The sequence below is a fragment of the Balaenoptera musculus genome, chromosome 2, assembly GCF_009873245.2.
Source record: "Balaenoptera musculus isolate JJ_BM4_2016_0621 chromosome 2, mBalMus1.pri.v3, whole genome shotgun sequence".
In the NCBI taxonomy this organism is placed as follows: domain Eukaryota; kingdom Metazoa; phylum Chordata; class Mammalia; order Artiodactyla; family Balaenopteridae; genus Balaenoptera; species Balaenoptera musculus.
Window position 1 is genome coordinate 50,589,504 of NC_045786.1, and position 20,847 is coordinate 50,610,350.

General features: G+C 37.0%; 1 protein-coding gene across 11 annotated transcripts in view; it reads left to right on the forward strand.

Annotated features, from left to right (window-relative positions):
* Nucleotides 1–20,847, forward strand: part of MEF2A (myocyte enhancer factor 2A) — a 165,865-nt gene that overhangs the window by 139,144 nt on the left and 5,874 nt on the right. For 8 of the 11 annotated variants that reach the window (XM_036842218.1, XM_036842219.1, XM_036842209.1 and 5 more), the window contains 2 exons: nucleotides 13,622–13,645; nucleotides 17,379–17,505. In XM_036842218.1, coding sequence (XP_036698113.1) covers nucleotides 13,622–13,645; nucleotides 17,379–17,505 — 151 coding nt within the window. The remainder of the gene's footprint in view (nucleotides 1–13,621; nucleotides 13,646–17,378; nucleotides 17,506–20,847) is intronic. The other 3 variants (XM_036842220.1, XM_036842217.1, XM_036842216.1) reach the window with 1 other exon arrangement.

A 20,847-nucleotide genomic window follows, 5' to 3' on the forward strand; every position in this document is an offset into this window, starting at 1 on the left:
TGATATTAGAAACCAAGGTCTGGGTGTTTTCCCTCTTCTTACTTGCCCCAAAAGATAATTGGCTTTCTAAAGCAAAAATAGTGGCAATGACTTTTGTGTTTATAGCATATGTAAAAATAAAATGACGGCGGAGGGATTAGAAATATACTGTTGTATGGGCTTCCCTGGTGGCGCAGTGGTTGAGAGTCTGCCTGCTAGTGCAGGGGACACGGGTTCGAGCCCTGGTCTGGGAGGATCCCACATGCCGCGGAGCGGCTGTGCCCGTGAGCCACAACTGCTGAGCCTGCGCGTCTGGAGCCTGTGCCCCGCAACGGGAGGGGCCGCGATAGTGAAAGGCCCGCGCACCGCGATGAAGAGCGGTCCCCGCACCGCGATGAAGAGTGGCCCCCGCTTGCCGCAACTACAGAAAGCCCTCGCACGAACCGGAGACCCAACACAGCCAAAAATAAATTAAAAAAAAAAAAAAATTGATATCTCCTCTGCTACCCCTGTCCTCTAATTTAAAAAAAAATAAAAAAAAATAAAAAAAAAAAAAAGGAAAGTGAGAAAAACGGTCAAAAATTAAAAAAAAAAAAAAAAAAAAAAAAAGGAAAGTGAGAAAAACGGTCAAAAATTAAAAAAAAAAAAAAGAAATATACTGTTGTAGGTCTTTACACATGATGAGGTGTATATTTGAAGGTGAACTCCAATTAACTGAAGATGTATATTGTAAACCCTAGTACAGCTATAGGAAATAAAAAGAGGTATAAATAAGTCAATAGAGGAGATAAAATAGAAACATAAAATACGCTCCAGTAGCCCAAGAAATGGGAGAAAAAGAGAATAATAAAGAACAGATGGAACAAATGAAATATAGCTAGCAAGATTGTAGATTTTAATCCAACTATACAAGTAAACGTCATAAACATCAGTTAAAAGACAAAATGTCAGATTGATTAAAAAAGGAAGATCATACAGTACACTGTCTATAAGAACCCCACTTTAAATATAAAGACATAGGTAAAAGGATGGAAAAAATATACCATGCAAACATTAACCAAAAGAAATCTAGTGTAGCCATATTAATTTCAGGCAATGTGAACTTCACAATAAGGAATATTATCAAGGATAACAAAGGATATTGCATAGTCCATATTCCAAGAAATAAGTATCTTTAATGTGTATGCACCTAACAGCACACCTTCAAAATACATAAAGCAAAAACTGATACAACTAAAAGGTGGAAGAGAAAAATCCACAATTGTAGTTGGAACCTTCAACACTCTTCTCTCAGTAATTGATAGAACAAGTAGGTAGAAATATCAGTTAGGGGTTTAGGTGACCTGAGCAGTATTCAACCAACCTGACCTAAGAGACAGTTACAGAACACTTCACTTCACATAGCAGAACACACATTCTTCTTAAGGGCACTTGGTACATTCAGCAATTTAGACCATATCCTGTGCCATAAAACAAACCTTAGCAAATTTCAATCATACAAATTACAGTCTCTGAGCATAATAAAATCAATAACAGGAAGACAACAGGAAAATCTCCACATATAGAAATTAAATAACATACTTTTAAATAACTCATGGGTGTAAGAGGAAATCTCAAGGGAAAATTTGAAATATATATAGCATATCAGAATTTTAGGGACCACCTAGGGTAGCGTTGAGAGGGGAAATTCATAGCATTAAACGTTTATATTAGAAAAGACGAAGGTCCCAAATCAGTAAGCTTTTACTTTAAGAAACTAGGGAAAGAAGAGCAAACTTAACCCAAAGGAACCAGAAAAAAAGAAAAAAATGAGGAGCAGAAATTAATGAAACTTAAAACAGAAAGACTGTAGAGAAAAGGAATCAAACCAAAGGCTGTTTTTTTTTTTAAAAGATCAATAAAACTGCTAAATTTCTAGCCAAGGTTACCGAAGAAAAAGAGAAGAACACAAGTTATCAATATTAAGAATGAAAGAGGTTACATAACCCAAAAGACACTAAAAGATACTGCAAACAATTATTGTACAGAAGATAAGCTACAGAATAATACTACAAACAATTATTGTGTAACAGCTAATCTAAAAACAAAACAACACTACAACTTAAAAAGGGGGTAAGGGGAATACTACAAACAACTCTATTCTAATAGATTTGATAGTTTAGATGATATGGGTAAATCCTTTGAAAAATATAAATTACCAAAGAATTATCAGACTCACTGAAGAAGAAATAGTTAACCTAAATAATAAATATCTATTAAAGAAATTGAATTCCTAGTTTTAAAACCTTCCCAAAAAAAACTCCAGATGCAGAGAGTTTTACTGCCAAATTTTACCAAACATTTAAGAAGAAATGATATCAATTCTACATAATTTCTTTCAGAATAAAGGCAAGGAGGGAACACCTTTTCTTTTTTTTAAGATTTAATTTTATTGATTTATTTTTTTGGCTGCGTTGGCTTGCTGCACGTAGGCTTTCTCTAGTTTTGGCAAGGGGGGCTACTCTTCATTGCGGTGCACGGGCTTCTCCTTATGGTGGCTTCTCTTGTTGCAGAGCACGGTCTCTAGGCCCGCGGGCTCAGTATTTGTGGCTCACGGGCTCTAGAGCGCAGGCTCAGTAGTGGCGCACAGGCTTAGTTGCTTCATGGCATGTGGTATCTTCCCAGACCAGGGATCGAACCCATGTCCCCTGCATTGGCAGGCGGATTCTTATCCACTGCGCCACAAGGGAAGTCCCAGGAGGGAACACCTTTCAACTCATTTTATTAGACCAGCATTACTCTAATACAAATCAGAATAAGACATTACAAAAAAAGTATAAGCCAATATCCCTCACGAACTCTAGACATAAAATCCTCAACAAATATTAGTTTATTAGTAAATAAATTCATCAGTATACTAAAAAGGATAATATATTAAGACCAAGTGGGTTTCATTTCAGGAATACAAGGCTGATTCTAAATTTGAAAATTCATCAATATAATTTACCATGTTAACAGAATTCAACTTTTATTCATAATAAAAATAACTTCCATCAAACTAGGAGAAGAAAGGAAGTTTTTTAACCTAATAAAGAGTATTTTCAGAAATTCTACAACTAATATACCTAATAAGGGGGAAACAGTCTTTTGGTAAAATAATATTAGGAACTAGACAGTGTTGTTGATTCTCACCACTCATATCCAACATTGTACTGGAAGTCCTAGATGAAACAGTAAGGCAATAAAAATAAATAAAATGTATACACACTGGGAAGAAAGTTAAACTGTCTCTGTTCACAGAAGATAATATTTATGTAGAAAAGCATAAAAGAACCTACAAAAAAACTTCCAGTGAACAATTGGAATATGAAATTTTAAAATACCATTTAAATATTACTCAAAAAACTGCCTACAAATCTCACCAAATATGTGCATGATTTTCATGCTAAACCTACAAAACATTGTTGAAAGAAATCAAAGAGCCAAATGAATAGAGATATCATATTAATGGGTTTGAGGACTCTATTGTCAAGATGTCACTTCTTCCTAAATTGGTCAACAGATTAAACACAACCCCAGTTTAAATCACAGCAAGCTTTTTTGTAGATATCAACAAGCCAATTCTAAAATATGTATGGAAAGGCAAAGGAACTACATTGGCCAAAACAATTTTGAAAGAGAGCAAAATAGGAAGACTAAGACTACCTGGTTTCAAGACCTACAATAAAGCTACAATAATAATGTGTGATACTGGCAAAAAGATGAGCACATGGGTCAAAGAACGAAACAGAGAGCCCAGAAAATAGACCCACACAAATATATTCAGTTGGTTTTTTACAAAGGTAGTAAGGCAATTCAGTGGGGTAAGGATAGTCAGTACAACTAATGGGGCTGCAGCAATTTAGCATCCATATGCAAAAACAGAACCTCGATGTATAATTCATAGCTTATACAAAAATTAACTCAAAATGTATTATAGATCCAAATGTAAAACACAAAACTCTGAAACTTCTAGAAGAAAACATTGGAGAATTACAACATGAAAAGCATGATCCATAAAGAAAAAATTGATATATTGGTATTTAACAAAATTTAAGTTTCACTCCATGAAAAGGCCCTGTTCAGAGAATAAAAAGACAATCTACAGATAAGGAGAGAACATTTGCAAAATCACCTATCTAGTAAAAGACTTTTATCCAGAATGATACAACTGCACACCTGTTAGAATGACTAAAATTACAAAAACAAAACCAAAAAAACTAAAAATGCCAAGTTCTGGTGAGGATGCAGAGCAACAAGAATTCTCATGTATTCCTGCTTGGAATTCAAAATGGTACAGCTACTTTGGAAAACAGTTTGGCAACTTCTTATAAAGTTAAATATATACTTGTCATACAACCCAACGATCCTGCTCCTAGAGTATTTACTCAAGTGAATTGAAAACCATGCTTATATAAAAAACTTATATTTTTCATAATCTCCCAAAAGTGAGAACAACCCAGATGTCCTTCCAGCAGATAAATGGGTATACACACTCTGGTACATCCATACAAAGGAATATTGCTCAGTAATACGAAAGGGATGAAGTATTTATTCACAACAATATAAATGAATCTTAAATGAATTTTGCTAATTGAAAGAAGCCAGATCTCAAAGACTACATAGTATATATATGATTACATTTATATTTCATGATGGGAAATGCAAAACAGACAAGTGGTTGCCAGGGGTGGGGAGAGGAGTTGAATACAAAAGGGGTAGTATAGGGAATTTTTGAGGAGGTGGAACTATCTGTGATACTGTATTGTTAGATTCATGAATCTATGCTTTTGTTAAAACCTACAAAACTGTACAATACAAAGAGTGATTTTTTTACTATATGCCGTTAGAAAAAGTCAACCAGGATTCCAGGGGAACCCAAGATGAAATACAGACCATGATACATGAATATAATGTTATTACAAATGAGTGATATGATGATACTGAAGGGGATGAGGAAGAAAGAGCTGATCTAAATAACTTTGGAAACTGTTCTGACTGGACACCATAAGTATGGAGACCAAAAAAAATTGCATGAAATCACGGTGCTCAAGATGGTAAATTTGTTACACACATACACAGCCTTAAACAAGTAACTACTATACATTGTAGATAAAGAAAGCCAGGTTTCTCGAGAAAAAACTTACAGTTAAGCAGCGTGGGTGGGGAAGGCTATAATGAACCCTGTTTTTTGGGGTTGTAGTTGGAGGTTTCAGTATGAACTTTTTTTTTTTTTAACATATATACAGATAGATAGATACAGAAATAGATGTTGTGTACACATGAATTCGTATACATCATATATTTCCTAGCTCTGACTGCTGAGAGGGTCTTAAAACAATGACACCTGGTAACTGAGCACACCTCGCACTCAGATCTTAGTTTCTAAACACCATTCTCCAATAAAAAGAATCAAGACTTCTTGGAGAAGTGATTGATTGTAGAGCTAGGGTCAGGAAAATACACAATGAGCCAGAGGTGCCAGAGTATAAGGAAATGTATGTTAAAAGTCAGAGGAACCCAACCTTTCAGAGGAGCTCCCAGTGGCCAGATCTAGAACAATTTAAGCAACAAAATAAATAACAATATTATTGGATTATAACACAAGAAGAATAAAAGAATTAAAAATACTGAGACTGTTACTAAGTAATTGATTGAATAAATAGAGGGAGAAGGGACAACTCTTCCTTAGAGAAGAATTCTAATTAATACAGGTAGAAAGAATGAGAGAAATGGCAAATCACCATTATAACACCACAGTGCAGACCTTGAAGGCAAAGTCAATGGATGAATGCTAAAATTAGCAAAAATTTAAGGAGAAATGGAGTATTTAATAAATCTCAGAATGTCTCTCCCCAAATAATCGTTGATTACAAAAAGAAAAATAGTTATTTTATAGTGGAGAATCCTGGAAGACACTACCTTAACCAGAAGATCAAGGTTAACATCACTGGTAATGGGATGACATGTGTCTTCTGATATCATGTGCTAAGAGGATCACGTCACCCCTGTGGTCTTCTTCCAAAAGTCCATGCTGTCTGTCCAACTATGAGAAAAAATCAGACAGACCCAAACTGAAGGACGATCTCCAAGATACCTGACCAGTACTCTTCCAAAGTTGTCAAGGTCATGAAAAACAAGGAAAGACTCAGGGAACTGTGGAGACCAGTGGAGACTAAGGATACATGACAGCTAAAGGCATATGAGATGCAGGATCTGATCCAGGACCAGAAAAAAGACATTCATGAAAAGACTGAAACCCAGGAAAGTCTATAGCTTTGGTTACTGCTACATGCAATTTTGACAACTGCATCCTGTTTCTTCAGGGTGTTAACTTTGGGGGAAACTGGATGAGGTGTGTGGTGGTGTGCTCTCTTTGCAGCTGCTCTCTAAAACTAAAACTATTTCAGAATACAAAGTTAGTTAACTTTGGGGGAAACTGGATGAGGTGTGTGGTGGTGTGCTCTCTTTGCAGCTGCTCTCTAAGCCTAAAACTATTTCAGAATACAAAGTTAAAAATACATACATAGAGCCACAGTTGATTATGGAAGATGCTCACAAGAATAACACTTCAGAGACAGCACCTCAATCTGGTTCAACAGTTCAGGGAGCTCATATTTCTCATATTCGTCAACAGCCGTGTGGCTGACGGGGTCTTGGTGCACTGGCCTGGTGTCAGGCTTGAGCCTCTGAGGTGGGAGAGCCGAGTTCAGGACATTGGACCATCAGAGACCTCCTGGCCCCATGTAATATCAATCAGCGAGAGCTCTCCCAGAGATTTCCATCTCAACACTAAGACCCAGCTCCACCCAACAGCCAGCAAGCTCCAGTGCTGGACGCCTCATGCCAAACAACTAGCAAGACAGGAACACAACCCCACCCATTAGCAGAGAGGCTGCCTAAAATCATACTAAGTTCACAGACACCACAAAACACACCACTGGATGCGGCCCTGCCCACCAGAAAGACAAGATCCACCCCTACCCACCAGAACACAGGCACTAGTCCCCTCCACCAGGAAACTTACACAGGCCACTGAAGCAGCCTCACCCACTGGGAACAGACACCAAAAACAACGGGAACTACAAACCTGCAACCTGCAAAAAGGAGACCCCAAACACAGTAAGTTAAACAAAAAGAGAAGACAGAGAAATATGCAGCACATGAAGGAGCAAGGTAAACACCCACCAGACCAAACAAATGAAGAGAAAATAGGCAGTATTCCTGAAAAAGAATTCAGAATGATGATAGTAAAGATGATCCAATCTCTTGGAAATAGAATGAAGAAAATACAAGAAACGTTTAACAAGGACCTAGAGGAACTAAAGAGCCCACAAACAACGATGAACAACACAATAAATGAAATTAAAAATTCTCTAGAAGGAATCAATAGCACAATAACTGAGGCAGAAGAACGGATAAGTGACCTGAAAGATAAAATAGTGGAAATAACTACTGCAGAACAGAATAAAGAAAAAAGAATGAAAAGAATTGAGGACAGTCTCAGAGACCTCTGGGACCACATTAAACGCACCAACATTCGAATTATAGGGGTCCCAGAAGCAGAAGAGAAAAAGAAAGGGTCTAAGAAAATATTTGAGATTATACTTGAAAACTTCCCTAACATGGGAAAGGCAATAGTCAATCAAGTCCAGGAAGCGCAGAGAGTCCCATACAGGATAAATCCAAGGAGAAACACACCAAGACACATATTAATAAAAGTATCAAAATTTAAATACAAAGAAATATATTAAAAGCAGCAAGGGAAAAGCAACAAATAACATACAAAGGAATCCCCATAAGGTTAACAGCTAATCTTTCAGCAGAAACTCCGCAAGCCAGAAAGGAGTGGCAGAATATAATTAAAATGATGAAAGGAAAAAACCTACAACCAAGATTACTCTACCCAGCAAAGATTTCATTCAGATTCGACAGAGAAATTAAAACCTTCACAGACAAGTAAAAGTTAAGAGAATTCAGCACCACCAAACCAGCTTTACAACAAATGCCAAAGGAACTTCTCTAGGCAGGAAACACAAATGAAGGAAAAAACCTCCAAAAACAAACCCAAAACAATTAAGAAAATGGTAATAGTAACATACATATCGATAATTACCTTAAATGTAAATGGATTAAATGCTCCAACCAAAAGACATAGACTGGCTGAATGGATACAAAAACAAGACCCATATATATGCTATCTACAAGAGACCCACTTCAGACCAAGGGACACATACAGACTGAAAGTGAGGGGATGGAAAAACAAATTCCATGCAAATGGAAATCAGAAGAAAGCTGGAGTAGCAATTCTCATATCAGACAAAATAGACTTTAAAATAAATACTATTACAAGAGACAGAGAAGGACACTACATAATGATCAAGGGATCAATCCAAGAAGAAGATATAACAATGGTAAATATTTATGCACCCAGCATAGGAGCACCTCAATACATAAGGCAAATGCTAACAGCCATAAGAGGGGAAATTGACAGTAAAACAATCATAGTAGGGGACTTTAACACCCCACTTTCACCAATGGACAGATGATCCAAACAGAAAATAAATAAGGAAACACAAGCTTTAAATGACACATTAGACAAGATGGACTTAAGTGATATTTATATTTATAGGACATCCCATCCAAAAACAACAGAATACACTTTCTTCTCAAGTGCTCATGGAACATTCTCCAGGCTAGATCATATCTTGGGTCACAAATCAAGCCTCGGTAAATTTAAGAAAATTGAAATCATAACAAGTATCTTTTCTGACCACAATGCTATGAGACTAGATATCAATTACAGGAAGAAAACTAAAAAATAAAAACACATGGAGGCTAAACAGTACGCTACTAAATAAACAAGAGATCACTGAAGAAAACAAAGAGAAATCAAAAAATACCTAGAAACAAATGATGATGAAAACACAACCCCAAACCTAAGGGATGCAGCAAAAGCAAAAGCAGCTCTAAGTGGGAAGTTTATAGCAATACAAGCCTACCTCAAGAAACAAGAAAAATCTCAAATAAACAACCTAACCTTAAACCTAAAGCAATTAGAGAAAGAAGAACAAAAAACCCCAAAGTTAGCAGAAGGAAAGAAATCATAAAGATCAGATCAGAAATAAATGAAAAAGAAATGAAGGAAACAATAGCGAAGATCAACAAAACTAAAAGCTGGTTCTTTGAGAAGATAAACAAAATTGATAAACCATTAGCCAGACTCATCAAGAAAAAAAGGGAGAAGACTTAAATCAACAGAATTAGAAATGAAAAAGAAGTAACAACTGACACTGTAGAAATACAAAGGATCATGAGAGATTACTACAAGCAACTATATGCCAGTAAAATGGACAATGTGAAGAAATGCACAAATTCTTAGAAAAGCACAACCTTCCGAGGCTGAGCCAGGAAGAAATAGAAAATATAAACATACCAATCACAAGCACTGAAATTGAAACTGTGATTAAAAATCTGCCAACAAACCAAAGCCCAGGACCAGATGAGTTCACAGGTGAATTCTATCAAACATTCAGAGAAGAGCAAACACCTGTCCTTCTCAAACTCTTGGAAAATATAGCAGAGGGAGGAACACTCCCAAACTCATTCTGTGAGGCCACTATCACACTGATACTAAAAGCAGACAAAGATGTCACAAAAAAAGAAAACTACAGGCCAATATTACTGATGAACATACATGCAAAAATCCTCAACAAAACACTAGCAAACAGAATCCAGCAGCACATTAAAAGGATCATACACCATGATCAAGTCGGGTCTATCCCAGGAATGCAAGGATTCTTCAATATATGCAAATCAATCAATGTGATACACCATATTAACAAACTGAAGGCTAAAAACCATACGATCATCTCAGTAGATGCAGAAAAAGCTTTCGACAAAATTCAACACCCATTAATGATAAAAACTCTCCAGAAAGTAGGCATAGAGGGAACCTACCTCAACATAATAAAGGCCATATATGACAAACCCACAGCCAACATCGTTCTCAATGGTGAAAAACTGAAACCATTTCCTCTAAGACCAGGAACAAGACAAGGTTGAGCCCTCTCACCACTATTATTCAACATAGTTTTGGAAGTTTTCGCCACAGCAATCAGAGAAGAAAAAGAAATAAAAGGAATCCAAATCGGAAAAGAAGAAGTAAAACTGTCAGTGTTTGCAGATGACATGATACTATACATAGAGAATCCTAACATGTTACCAGAAAGCTACTAGAGCTAATCAACGAATTTGGTAAAGTAGCAGGATACAAAATTAATGCACAGAAATCTCTTGCATTCCTATACACTAATGGTGAAAAATCTGAAAGAGAAATTAAGGAAACACTCCCGTTTACCATTGCAACAAAAAGAATAAAATATCTAGGAATAAATCTACCTAAGGAGACAAAAGACTTGTATGCAGAAAACTATAAGACACTGATGAAAAATTAAAGACGATACAAACAGATGGAGAGATATACCATGTTCTTGGATTGGAAGAATCAACATTGTGAAAATGACTATACTACCCAAAGCAATCTACATATTCAATGCAATCCCTATCAAACTACCAATGGCATTTTTCACAGAACTAGAACAAAAAATTTCACAATTTGTATGGAAACACAAAAGACCCTGAATAGCCAAAGCAACCTTGAGAAAGAAAAACGGAGCTGGAGGAATCAGGCTCCCAGACTTCAGACTATACTACAAAGCTACAGTAATCAAGACAGATGGTACTGGCACAAAAATAGAAATACAGATCAATGGAACAGCATAGAAAGCCCAGAGATTAAACCCACACACATATAGTCACCTTATTTTGATAAAGGAGGCAAGAATGTACAATGGAGAAAAGACAGCCTCTTCAATAAGTGGTGCTGGGAAAACTGGACAGCTACATGTAAAAGAATGAAATTAGAACACTCCTTAACACTGTATACAAAAATAAACTCAAAATGGATTAAAGACCTAAATGTAAGGCCAGACACTATAAAACTCTTAGAGGAAAACATAGGCAGAAAACTCTATGACATAAATCACAGCAAGATCCTTTTTGACCCACCTCCTAGAGAAATGGAAATAAAAACAAACAAATGGGACCTAATGAAACTTAAAAGCTTTTGCACAGCACAGGAAACCATAAACAAGATGAAAAGACCACCCTCAGAATGGGAGCAATATTTGCAAACAAAGCAACAAAGGATTAATCTCCAAAACGTACAAGCAAGTCATGCAGCTCAATATCAAAAAAACAACCAATGAGCAGAAGACCTAAATAGACATTTCTCCAAAGAAGATATACAGATTGCCAACAAACACATGAAAGGATGCTCAATATCACTAATCATCAGAGAAATGCAATTCAAAACCACAATGAGGTATCACCCCACACCAGTCAGATTGGCCATCATCAAAAAACCTACAAACAATAAATGCTGGAGAGGGTGTGGAGAAAAGGGAACCCTCTTGCACTGTTGGTGGGAATGTAGTTGATACAGCCACTATGGAGAACAGTATGGAGGTTCTTTAAAAAAAGTAAAATAGAACTACCGTATGACCCAGCAATCCCACACTGGGCATATACCCTGAGAAGAGCATAATTCAAAAAGACACATGCACCCCAGTGTTCATTGCAGCACTGTTTACAATAGCCAGGACATGGAAGCAACCTAAGTCTCCATCGACAGATGAATGGATAAAGACGATGTGGCACATATATACAATGGAATATTACTCAGCCATAAAAAGAAACGAAATTGAGTTATTTGTAGTGAGGTGGATGGACCTAGAGTCTGTCATACAGATTGAAGTAAGTCAGAAAGAGAAAAACAAATACCGTATGCTAACACGTATGGAATCTTAAAAAAAAAAAAAAATTTGGTTCTGACGAACCTAGGGGCAGGACAGGAATAAAGACACAGACGTAGAGAATGGACTTGAGGATACCGGGAGGGGTAAGGGTAAGCTGGGACGAAGTGAGAGATATACACTACCAGATGTAAAATAGATAGCTAGTGGGAAGCAGCTGCATCGCACGCACAGGGAGATCAGCTCAGTGCTTTGTGACCGCCTAGAGGGGTGGGATAGGGAGGGTGGGAGGGAGATGCAAGAGGGAGGGGATACATATATAGGGAGGGGGGAATATATATATACATATAGCTGATTCACTTTGTTATACAGCAGAAACTAACAACATTGTAAAGCAATTATACTCCAATAAAGATGTTAAAAAAAATACATACCTATATATAACGGAGAAGTATACCCCCAAGAAAAGGAGCTGAGAAAAAATGACATTTAGGATAGTCATTTGGCTCACCTTTCATGAACTGGATGTGGAATACCTGCCACTATCCTTCAGAAATAAAAACTGTAGGAAGTTTCACTTAAGGTGTAGAAATATGTTTATAAGAATTACTAATAAACTACAAAACTTAAGGACAAACTACAAGTTTGACATTTAGCAACTTGTCAGTTATCTTGATCTTTTTTTTAAGAGATCATGAAGCATCTCCGTGGAATTCTTAAAATTTGCCACAGAAACTATTTACACCCTTATCCATTTAAGTTATATTGAAAACTGTACATACACACACCCATATTATTTTGATGTGCCTTACAGTTGGAGATGTGTGAAGACATCTATAACAAAACAGTTGAAGAGCATTTTGCCCACATTTGAAATAGAAGTTTATAGGCCAGGTAGTTGTTTTTCAGAGTAAATAATGAGCTTCCCTCCTATTTTACACCATTGTCTGCTTTCACATTGGGGCTTCATGTATCAGTGATGCTTATTATAAAGACACCTTTAGCAGATTGACAAAGAAGCTTGACTTATTCAAGTAAAATAATAAAAAAACTAGATTGTAGATTATTTCTAGCATATTAATGCTTTCTAGATGTGTAGGGAAAAAAGGAGCAATATGTTTCATTCATCTTTTCTGTATGTGATTTATCAGTTCATTTCTCCTCCAGTCTCATTTTCTTCATATATGTGATTTTTCTCCATTGAAATTATTATATTCATTTGAAAACTGTATTTGCAAATGATAAACATATAAATTTGTATTATTTAAAACTATACTTACTAAATGTTTGAGTTCTTGTTGTTTCATAACAGTGTGCTAGTTACTGTGGGAAATAAGAAAACAAGATAATTTCTGCCCACCAAGGAGCACAGAATCTAGTATAAGATAAGTGGACATGTGTGACCAGGTAGGGTAGGGATGGGAGGATTTAGATGCAAGTATAGAGTTAATATTCTCCAGATTCCAAATAGAAACTAGTTTCATGATTAGGAAATCGTTTTATATATTGTCACAGTAGCATGGCCATGTGTAGGCGAGGCCAGCATAAGAGCAGACCAAGTTGGGGTAGGAATGTCTTTAAATCCTGGCCCTAGAGGATTTAAAAGAATCTTTCCAGTCTTTTGAAGTCAACTACAGGTACAGAAACAGTAAATAATTTATGTTTGTACTCACTGCATATATAATCATCTCTTTAGACTTCCAAACAACTGCTAGTGTTCAGATAACATGTTTTTCTAAAGAAATATTTTATATTCGAGTACCAACAGTCTTAGTAACTCTCTTATCCCTCTTATGTGCTGAGTGCAGTCGGAGGAAGAGGAATTGGAGTTGGTGAGTGTGGGTTTCTGATTGAAGGGAGTTGAAAAAGATGTAGAAAGTACTAATTCTCTTCAGTGTTTTTATCTAATGTTCCCTTTGTTACACATATTTTTTTTCTTGCTATTAAATACTGTCCAAACATTTTGAATAACTAGACCAACCTAGTGGTACTGCAGAGTCTGGTTTTTCTACTTATAATTGTATATCTTGACCCATTTTATTTGTTACAACTTTTTAGGGAACTTTGGGATAGAGCCTTTATAAACAATAGCTGTCCATGATGACAAGACACATTAAAGAATTTTTTTAAGGAAAGATACAAAATACCTTTTATAGTTCCCCAAATTATTAATATATTTTTAGAAAATGACTTCACCCTCACAGTTCCTCAGATTGTAACACACTATCTTGTGTTTCTCTTTCTTTCAAAAAGATTACATCATTTTTGGTGAGGTCACCTTTTTTCACAGAGTTAGAATTATTTCATCCTGCAGGAGACGATCTGAACCACAAGGGGGTTCCCTGTTTATTAAAATGAATGTCTTTAATTTAACATACACAAACTTACTTTTTTTTCTATCAGAAGATATTCTGTTCTTAAAAGTAGCTGTTACCTTTTTTCCAAAACAAATGATTTCTATTGGCTTTTTTTCTAGAAATTAAATTTGACTAAAAATAACTTTCAGTTGATATATTTCTTTGGGAACTAAAACTCAAACCTCACAGAACTGATCTTCTGATTTCACAGTCAGCTGCTAATTAGGTGACTTTAAGGGGAATAAAAACTTGAAAATGTTTAGCTTTTAGCATGGACAGAGGTTTAGATTGCATGAAAGCATGGGGGAAAGGCATCTGTTCATTTTGTTTACATTTTATTATTATATATATATATGCATGCTGGTGTGTTTTGCACAGTTGGTTTCTTTTCAAATAAGGTTGTCTGTGCTCTGTCCTTAAAATGAGAGATTGTTCTTTAACTTTGTGTTCACTCTCACAGTTTTGGATGTGGTTTCATATTGGTTAACTAAAATACACTAGCCAGCTTTCGTTGTGTTGTTGGATTATATCATGTGCAGATTTTAACTATCTTTTGGGGAAATACTTAATGATACAGTAATGATTAGCAAATGGATGTTTATAGTTCAAGATAAAATAATTCATCTTAGATTAAACCTCACTATTTATACCCTTAAGAAGTTATCATGAATGCTTCCTTGTGAACTTATGAATTATCTAGCAATATGTTGCCCTCTAGTGGTTGTGGAAATCCACTAGTGGTTGTGCCATTGAGCTTTGATGGGTAGAACCAATATATTGGAGTGTCACTGTTTTACACACACACACACACACACACACACACACACACACACACACACACACACACACACCCCATCCCACCGCCCCATCTTGAGGTCACATCAGTAGATTTCCATGGAGGTGAAGCTATGGCATGGATAAAGCTAGACCAAACCATGTTGCACTTTATTTTTCACCTAGTATTTGACTCTTGAAGTTTCAGTGACCAAATCTGTGAGAACAAATTAAATCCAAAGTAGATCTCTGTCTCAAAAATTCATTAAAATTTTTAACTTGATGCTGAGACAAAAATGTATTCCTTTCCACATTCCTTAAAGTATACCCTCAATAACAGAATCTCAAAGGTAAATTTCTAAGTATTTGAAGACTGTAAAATCTAGCAATCATAAAAATAAATACTTGTAATTAAGAAACAAATATATAACCAAAAACTGTAAACAGTCATTCACATTTCTAAAACTTAAGATAATTCAGACTCTAAAACTTAATTTAAAATGCAGAGCTTTATGTGTCAGACCAAAATATAATCAGACACACAATTATTAGAATTTGGAAAGTTGTATAAATTGGCTTGAACTCTAAAATATAATCGTGAATGGCTCTGACCCCAAGTGAAATAAAGACAAGTGCCCTGGAGCCTACACTAAAGCCTCCTTTAGAACCAGGCTACAGAGATTCCTTTAGAAGCCTTGCAATTCTAGAATAACTCTACTTCATGACAGCTCCAGGGGAATAGCTATGGATCAGAAGGAATAAATATATTTACCTTTTTTTTTTATATATACGAGTTATGTAGAAGTCTTGGGCCAGAGGGTTTCTTAGAGCAATAATTTAAGGGTACTATCTTCCTGTAGTACTTCAGTTGTCTCAAAGCATTTCCCATCTATTACCTTACTAGATTCTCACAGTAGTACTACAAGGCAGGCAGCACAATGATCACTATCTTCCCCACTTTATAACTGAAGAGGTTTGGAGAGGTTAAATGATTTTCCCAGTGCTTAGGAATTAGTGAATCTGGGACAAGATCCAGGGCAGTATAACCTGAATGGTCTTTCCAACATCCTCTAACTTAAGATTGGATAGAAAATACAAACTAAAAAGAAATAAAATGAGATCTGGATCCTTATTAAATGATCAAAAGTTCAAATATCTAGATCTAACCAAATGCCTTTATCTGATTACCCTTTGAAATGGTGTTAGAGAAAACTGAATCACATCCTGACTCTTTATAACCTCAAGGGCACTGAATTATACTTTTATTCATATGGCTTAGTACCCCAAATGTCAGTTATCAGGCTGTAATTTCTTCAGTTAGAAAAAAATAACCCTGGAGTTATGCTTTAGCCTTCTTGTGTTCTAACCACATGGAACTTGGAGTCTGTCCTGTTCCTCTGATCCTCAGTTTTAGAAAGTGTTCGCTTAAGGCAGTGTCATGAGAAACTGCCCTGTCATACCCCTACACATAGAGAATGGTGACTATCTTAAACTGACTTGATTATTTAATAGTTGATTTCTTTTTTCATTCCCACTGTAGATAGGATACTATGTAGATGCTGTCAGTTGGCAAGCATTTACCATTTCTCATACAGCCCTGTCAAAAGTACTTTATTCAAGAGCTCTCTACTCAAAGCTTCTCCTCTCATAAGAGTCAGGAGACTGTGTCTGAATCTGCCGTTAAAAAACAGGTCAATGTTGGATGATGTGGATGATGGGAGAGGCTCTGCATGTATGGGGGCAGGGAGTATATGGTAAATCTCTGTACCTTTCCTTCAATTTTGCCGTGAACCTAAAACTGCTCTTTTAAAAGTCTTAAAAAATCTATATCTAAATATATACATACATATACATGTACATATATATATATGTGTGTGTGTCAACTGCAGGATCACAGGGAAGGAAATATGAATACAAGCTGCACTTTAGTAAGCCATGACTTAAAACCTTGTTAATATGTAAATGCTGCAAAAAGTAACTTTGATCCCTATATGCTCATGGACTTATAACCTCTATATATACAAATGACCTTGCTATCCTCGGGTATTTAAAATCTACACATATTTTATTTAGGGTAGTTTGGCTGTCTTTATAGTGTCATCAAGTCCTCATTTATGCTAACACATAAGTGTTATCAGTCCTAATGCAGTTTTCTTTTTTAAGGGTATATCTCTGACATCAATAAACTCTATGAAAAAGACTCTAGGGGAAACTGAATAATTAATGTAAAATACATCCTTTAAAATTAAATATTTAGCTATTCTCATTAGTATTTTTAACGTTTTCACATGATCACCGCTTCAGGGAATAATGACATTCACATCATGAAACTGTGAAAAATGTCACTTTTAAATTGAATGTTATTTTTAAAATATTAAGTTTGAGTATAAATACTCACAGAATAACACTTTTACTTTTTTCTTCTCTCTCACAGAATACCCAGAGGATAAGCAGTTCTCAAGCCACTCAGCCCCTAGCTACCCCCGTGGTGTCTGTGACAACCCCTAGCCTGCCTCCGCAGGGCCTGGTGTACTCAGCAATGCCGACCGCCTACAACACTGGTAAGCCTACTCTGTTGCCTTTTGTGGGTTTTATTTCTTTGTTTTGTGCTCAACATGTGCTTTTATGATTCTTAAAAAGTATATTTATTGAAATAAATTATTTCCAGTTTCTTAGATTCACATTTGGATATGTTAAAGAAACACATGCTACTTTGAAAAAAATTAGAAAATACACATTGATTGTAGAAAGATTTCCCAGCATGAACTTTTACTTACCCCTGACGAAGAAACAACTAGCTGTTATCAAAATTATGGTATGCAGCAAGCGGAGCAAAAGGCTCAGCATTTTCTATATAGTTCTTGTTAAACAGCATCTCACTATTCCAGGCTTTGAAATAAGGTGTTTTTCTGTATGCTGTGTCAACCTACCTTGGGAAAGACTGAGTCCCTTTGGACCTCAGGGCTCGGGGAGGTGGAGCTGGGTGGCTGTGCCAGCAGGTCGTGTTTTCCTCCGTGTGACAGCCCGTTTGGTTTCCGCTGTTTGTGCCTGAGGGGCAAGACCAGGAGCTTTCTTGTTTCTCCTCAGAGTCTGTCACTCGTCACCTCTGAGGGGAGCTTTTCACTCATTCATGTTTATTTAGACATTTCACTCCCAAATACCCTATTTGGAGGATATATTAAGCAAATTTAAGAATGCTGCAGTGACTGAAGGGGTGCTTTCAGCCACGCAGGCTGTGTGGAGAACCCAACGTGCACAGGTTTCTCTAGATGTGCCATTATAGGGAGCGGCAGAGGACACATGGGGCTTCACTTTCTCACCAGCTGAGCCAAACACCTGATGCTTCAAAAGAAGGAAAGAGGGAAATAGTTAAAAATACCTTGCCAGTTTTTCAGAGACTACGGTGCAGAGAATTTATTCTTTTGTGATTCTAATAAGGAGACTAATAAAAATCATCTAATTTTAGACTTCAGGGTAAATGCTGTAGCACGGTGCTTTCACCCTGCTCTCTGGAGCTCCCAGAGGGGTGCAGAGCCATCAATACATTTGATTGCTGCTTTAATTCCAAGTAGTTCTTTTAAAACAGAAATAACTTTAAAAGGTTTTGTTGAAAAAGAAAGCCTCTTAGAAAGTGTCTGCTACCTTTTCCAACAATCAATATGAAAAAAAATGTCCAAATCCATCAGCTAAATCTAGAGTAAAGCCAGGGATTATGCATTCATAGAAATTCTGTTTCATTGTCCTGATCACCAGCTATATGAGCAACACTATTCTAGGGACATATATTTTCTCCCAAGTTTATTCTGGAAAAGGAGACAGGACATACCTAAGTTGGTAACTATGGCGGGGAAGTCCTGAGTTGTTGAGGTTACCAGTTGATACTCTGATCTCTAGAAGGTGAGGAAAGAAGGAAATCTGTGAGCTAGAATGTTCAGAGGAGTGTTGGCTGAGGAGATGGGGCTTGAGCTGGGTGTCAACATTAGATTACAGTTTACTGAGCATTTCATGACAGGTTTTTCCAATATTCAACTTAGATATCCCCCTGTATTTGTTTTTAGAAATGCCATTGGATTTAAAGAATCTTTTTTTTTTAAGTCCAGAAGGAATTACCAAAACATAAAAATGGAGTCAGGTTCTGTCAAAACTGTCCATCACTTAGCATCAATCTCACTCCTTCTTTAACTACATAGTCTTTGCTCTCTCTCAGAGCACCTATTCTGTTTAATGTTACCACGTTATCTTTAACATATTTATCTATTTGCCTTTTTAAAACATGCATCCATGTTTTGTCTTTCGTTAGTATATCAGCTACGTTGTATGTGTGGCACGTGTCAAACACATGCCAGTCAGTCAGTACAGGGATGAATAAATGAGCAACATTTCAAAGAGTACAATAGTTCTGTGTGGAGGAATCATATAGACGCTTGCTTCCTCATGCCCATCCATAAGATCGCTCCCAGCTTCTCCGCTCATTCATGGATCCATTCAGCACATATTTATTGAACACGTACTGTGTGACAAGCACTGTGCCGGGCACTGGAAATACAAGAGTGCATGGTTAACAGTGGAATGTAGGGTCTATCAGAGGAAAAGACACAGGACAAACAGCTCTAGGAATAATTTATTACTGCCGTGTTAAGGGCTGCACTGAAGCTTCAACCTGAAGGAGCACGCCTGACTCAGCCAGGCAGAGTAGGGAGAGTGTTCCGGGAAGAGGGAGTACTGTGTACCAAGGCTGGGAGGCAGCAGGAGCGTGGCTGGAGGGATGGGGACGGCTGTAGAGTTGAAACTACAGAGGTAAGTAGGGATGCATAGGCCTTGTTGAGGACTTTGGACATGAGAAGCATTGAGAGCATTGGGAAGCCATAGAAAGGTTTTAAGCAGAGAGGTATCATGACCATATTTGTTTTTTGAGATCACCTGGCTACAGTGTGCATGGGGCAAAAGTGAATTCAAGGACACCACACAAGAGGCTACTGTGATGGTCCAAGTAATGGATACTGATGGCGTGAACTAGGGTGGTGGCAGTGGAGATGGTGAAATGGGCAGGCTTGAGAGGCAGTAGCTAGAGTCAACCAGACATGATGGTTGGTGGTGGAAATAAGTACCAAGGATAACACCCACAGGTTTCTGGCACGAACAGTCATGCGGAAGTTGGTTCCATTTACTAAAGAGAAGCAGGTTTGGAGGAAATGATGAGTCCAGTGGAGTCATGTCAGATTTGAGGTGTCTGGAGAGACATACAAGTAGACATGTCAAGTAAGTAGTTGGAAGGACTTGGAGGCACTGTGGAAGGCACAGTGTGATGGACCCCCACCCCAGCTTCTGTGGGGAGGGACGAGGCAATCTTAGAGAACACTGAATGAGAAAATATCCTAAGCAGAGCTATGCTGTTTCAACTCAGTTTCTTTTTTTAAAATGCTAATTCACTAGGAAGACCAATTTCTTTAAACACCTCTCTTGAGACATGAAAAAGAAGTTAGAAGAGTTTTTGCCTCCTCTCTTTAGAACTAACTGGAAAAGACAAGCGTTAATGATGAACTGAAATAACTCTACGTGTGAATGATAACTAACATCCTAAGTCTGATAACTAACATCCTAAGTCTTGGTCACAATGATTATGACTGAAGCATTCATGTATATTATGTCTTGTAACAGTTTTTTGATGAACTTTCATTTTGCATGCAATCAGGGATCTTTGGCAGTTCCTGTACTTCGAACAAATGCAGTTATTTAATTGTGTGATAATGTAAATACTGTCTATGTCACTAAGCTTGGCACCCCATGAGAAGGGGTCCTGAGTCTTTCCTGCTCCCCCTGTACTTCAAGAATATGAGACTTGCTGATTTAGGTGGAGTCAGGGTGAGCTGGAGTGTTTCTCTTTGTTCAGGAGGGTAGCAGTG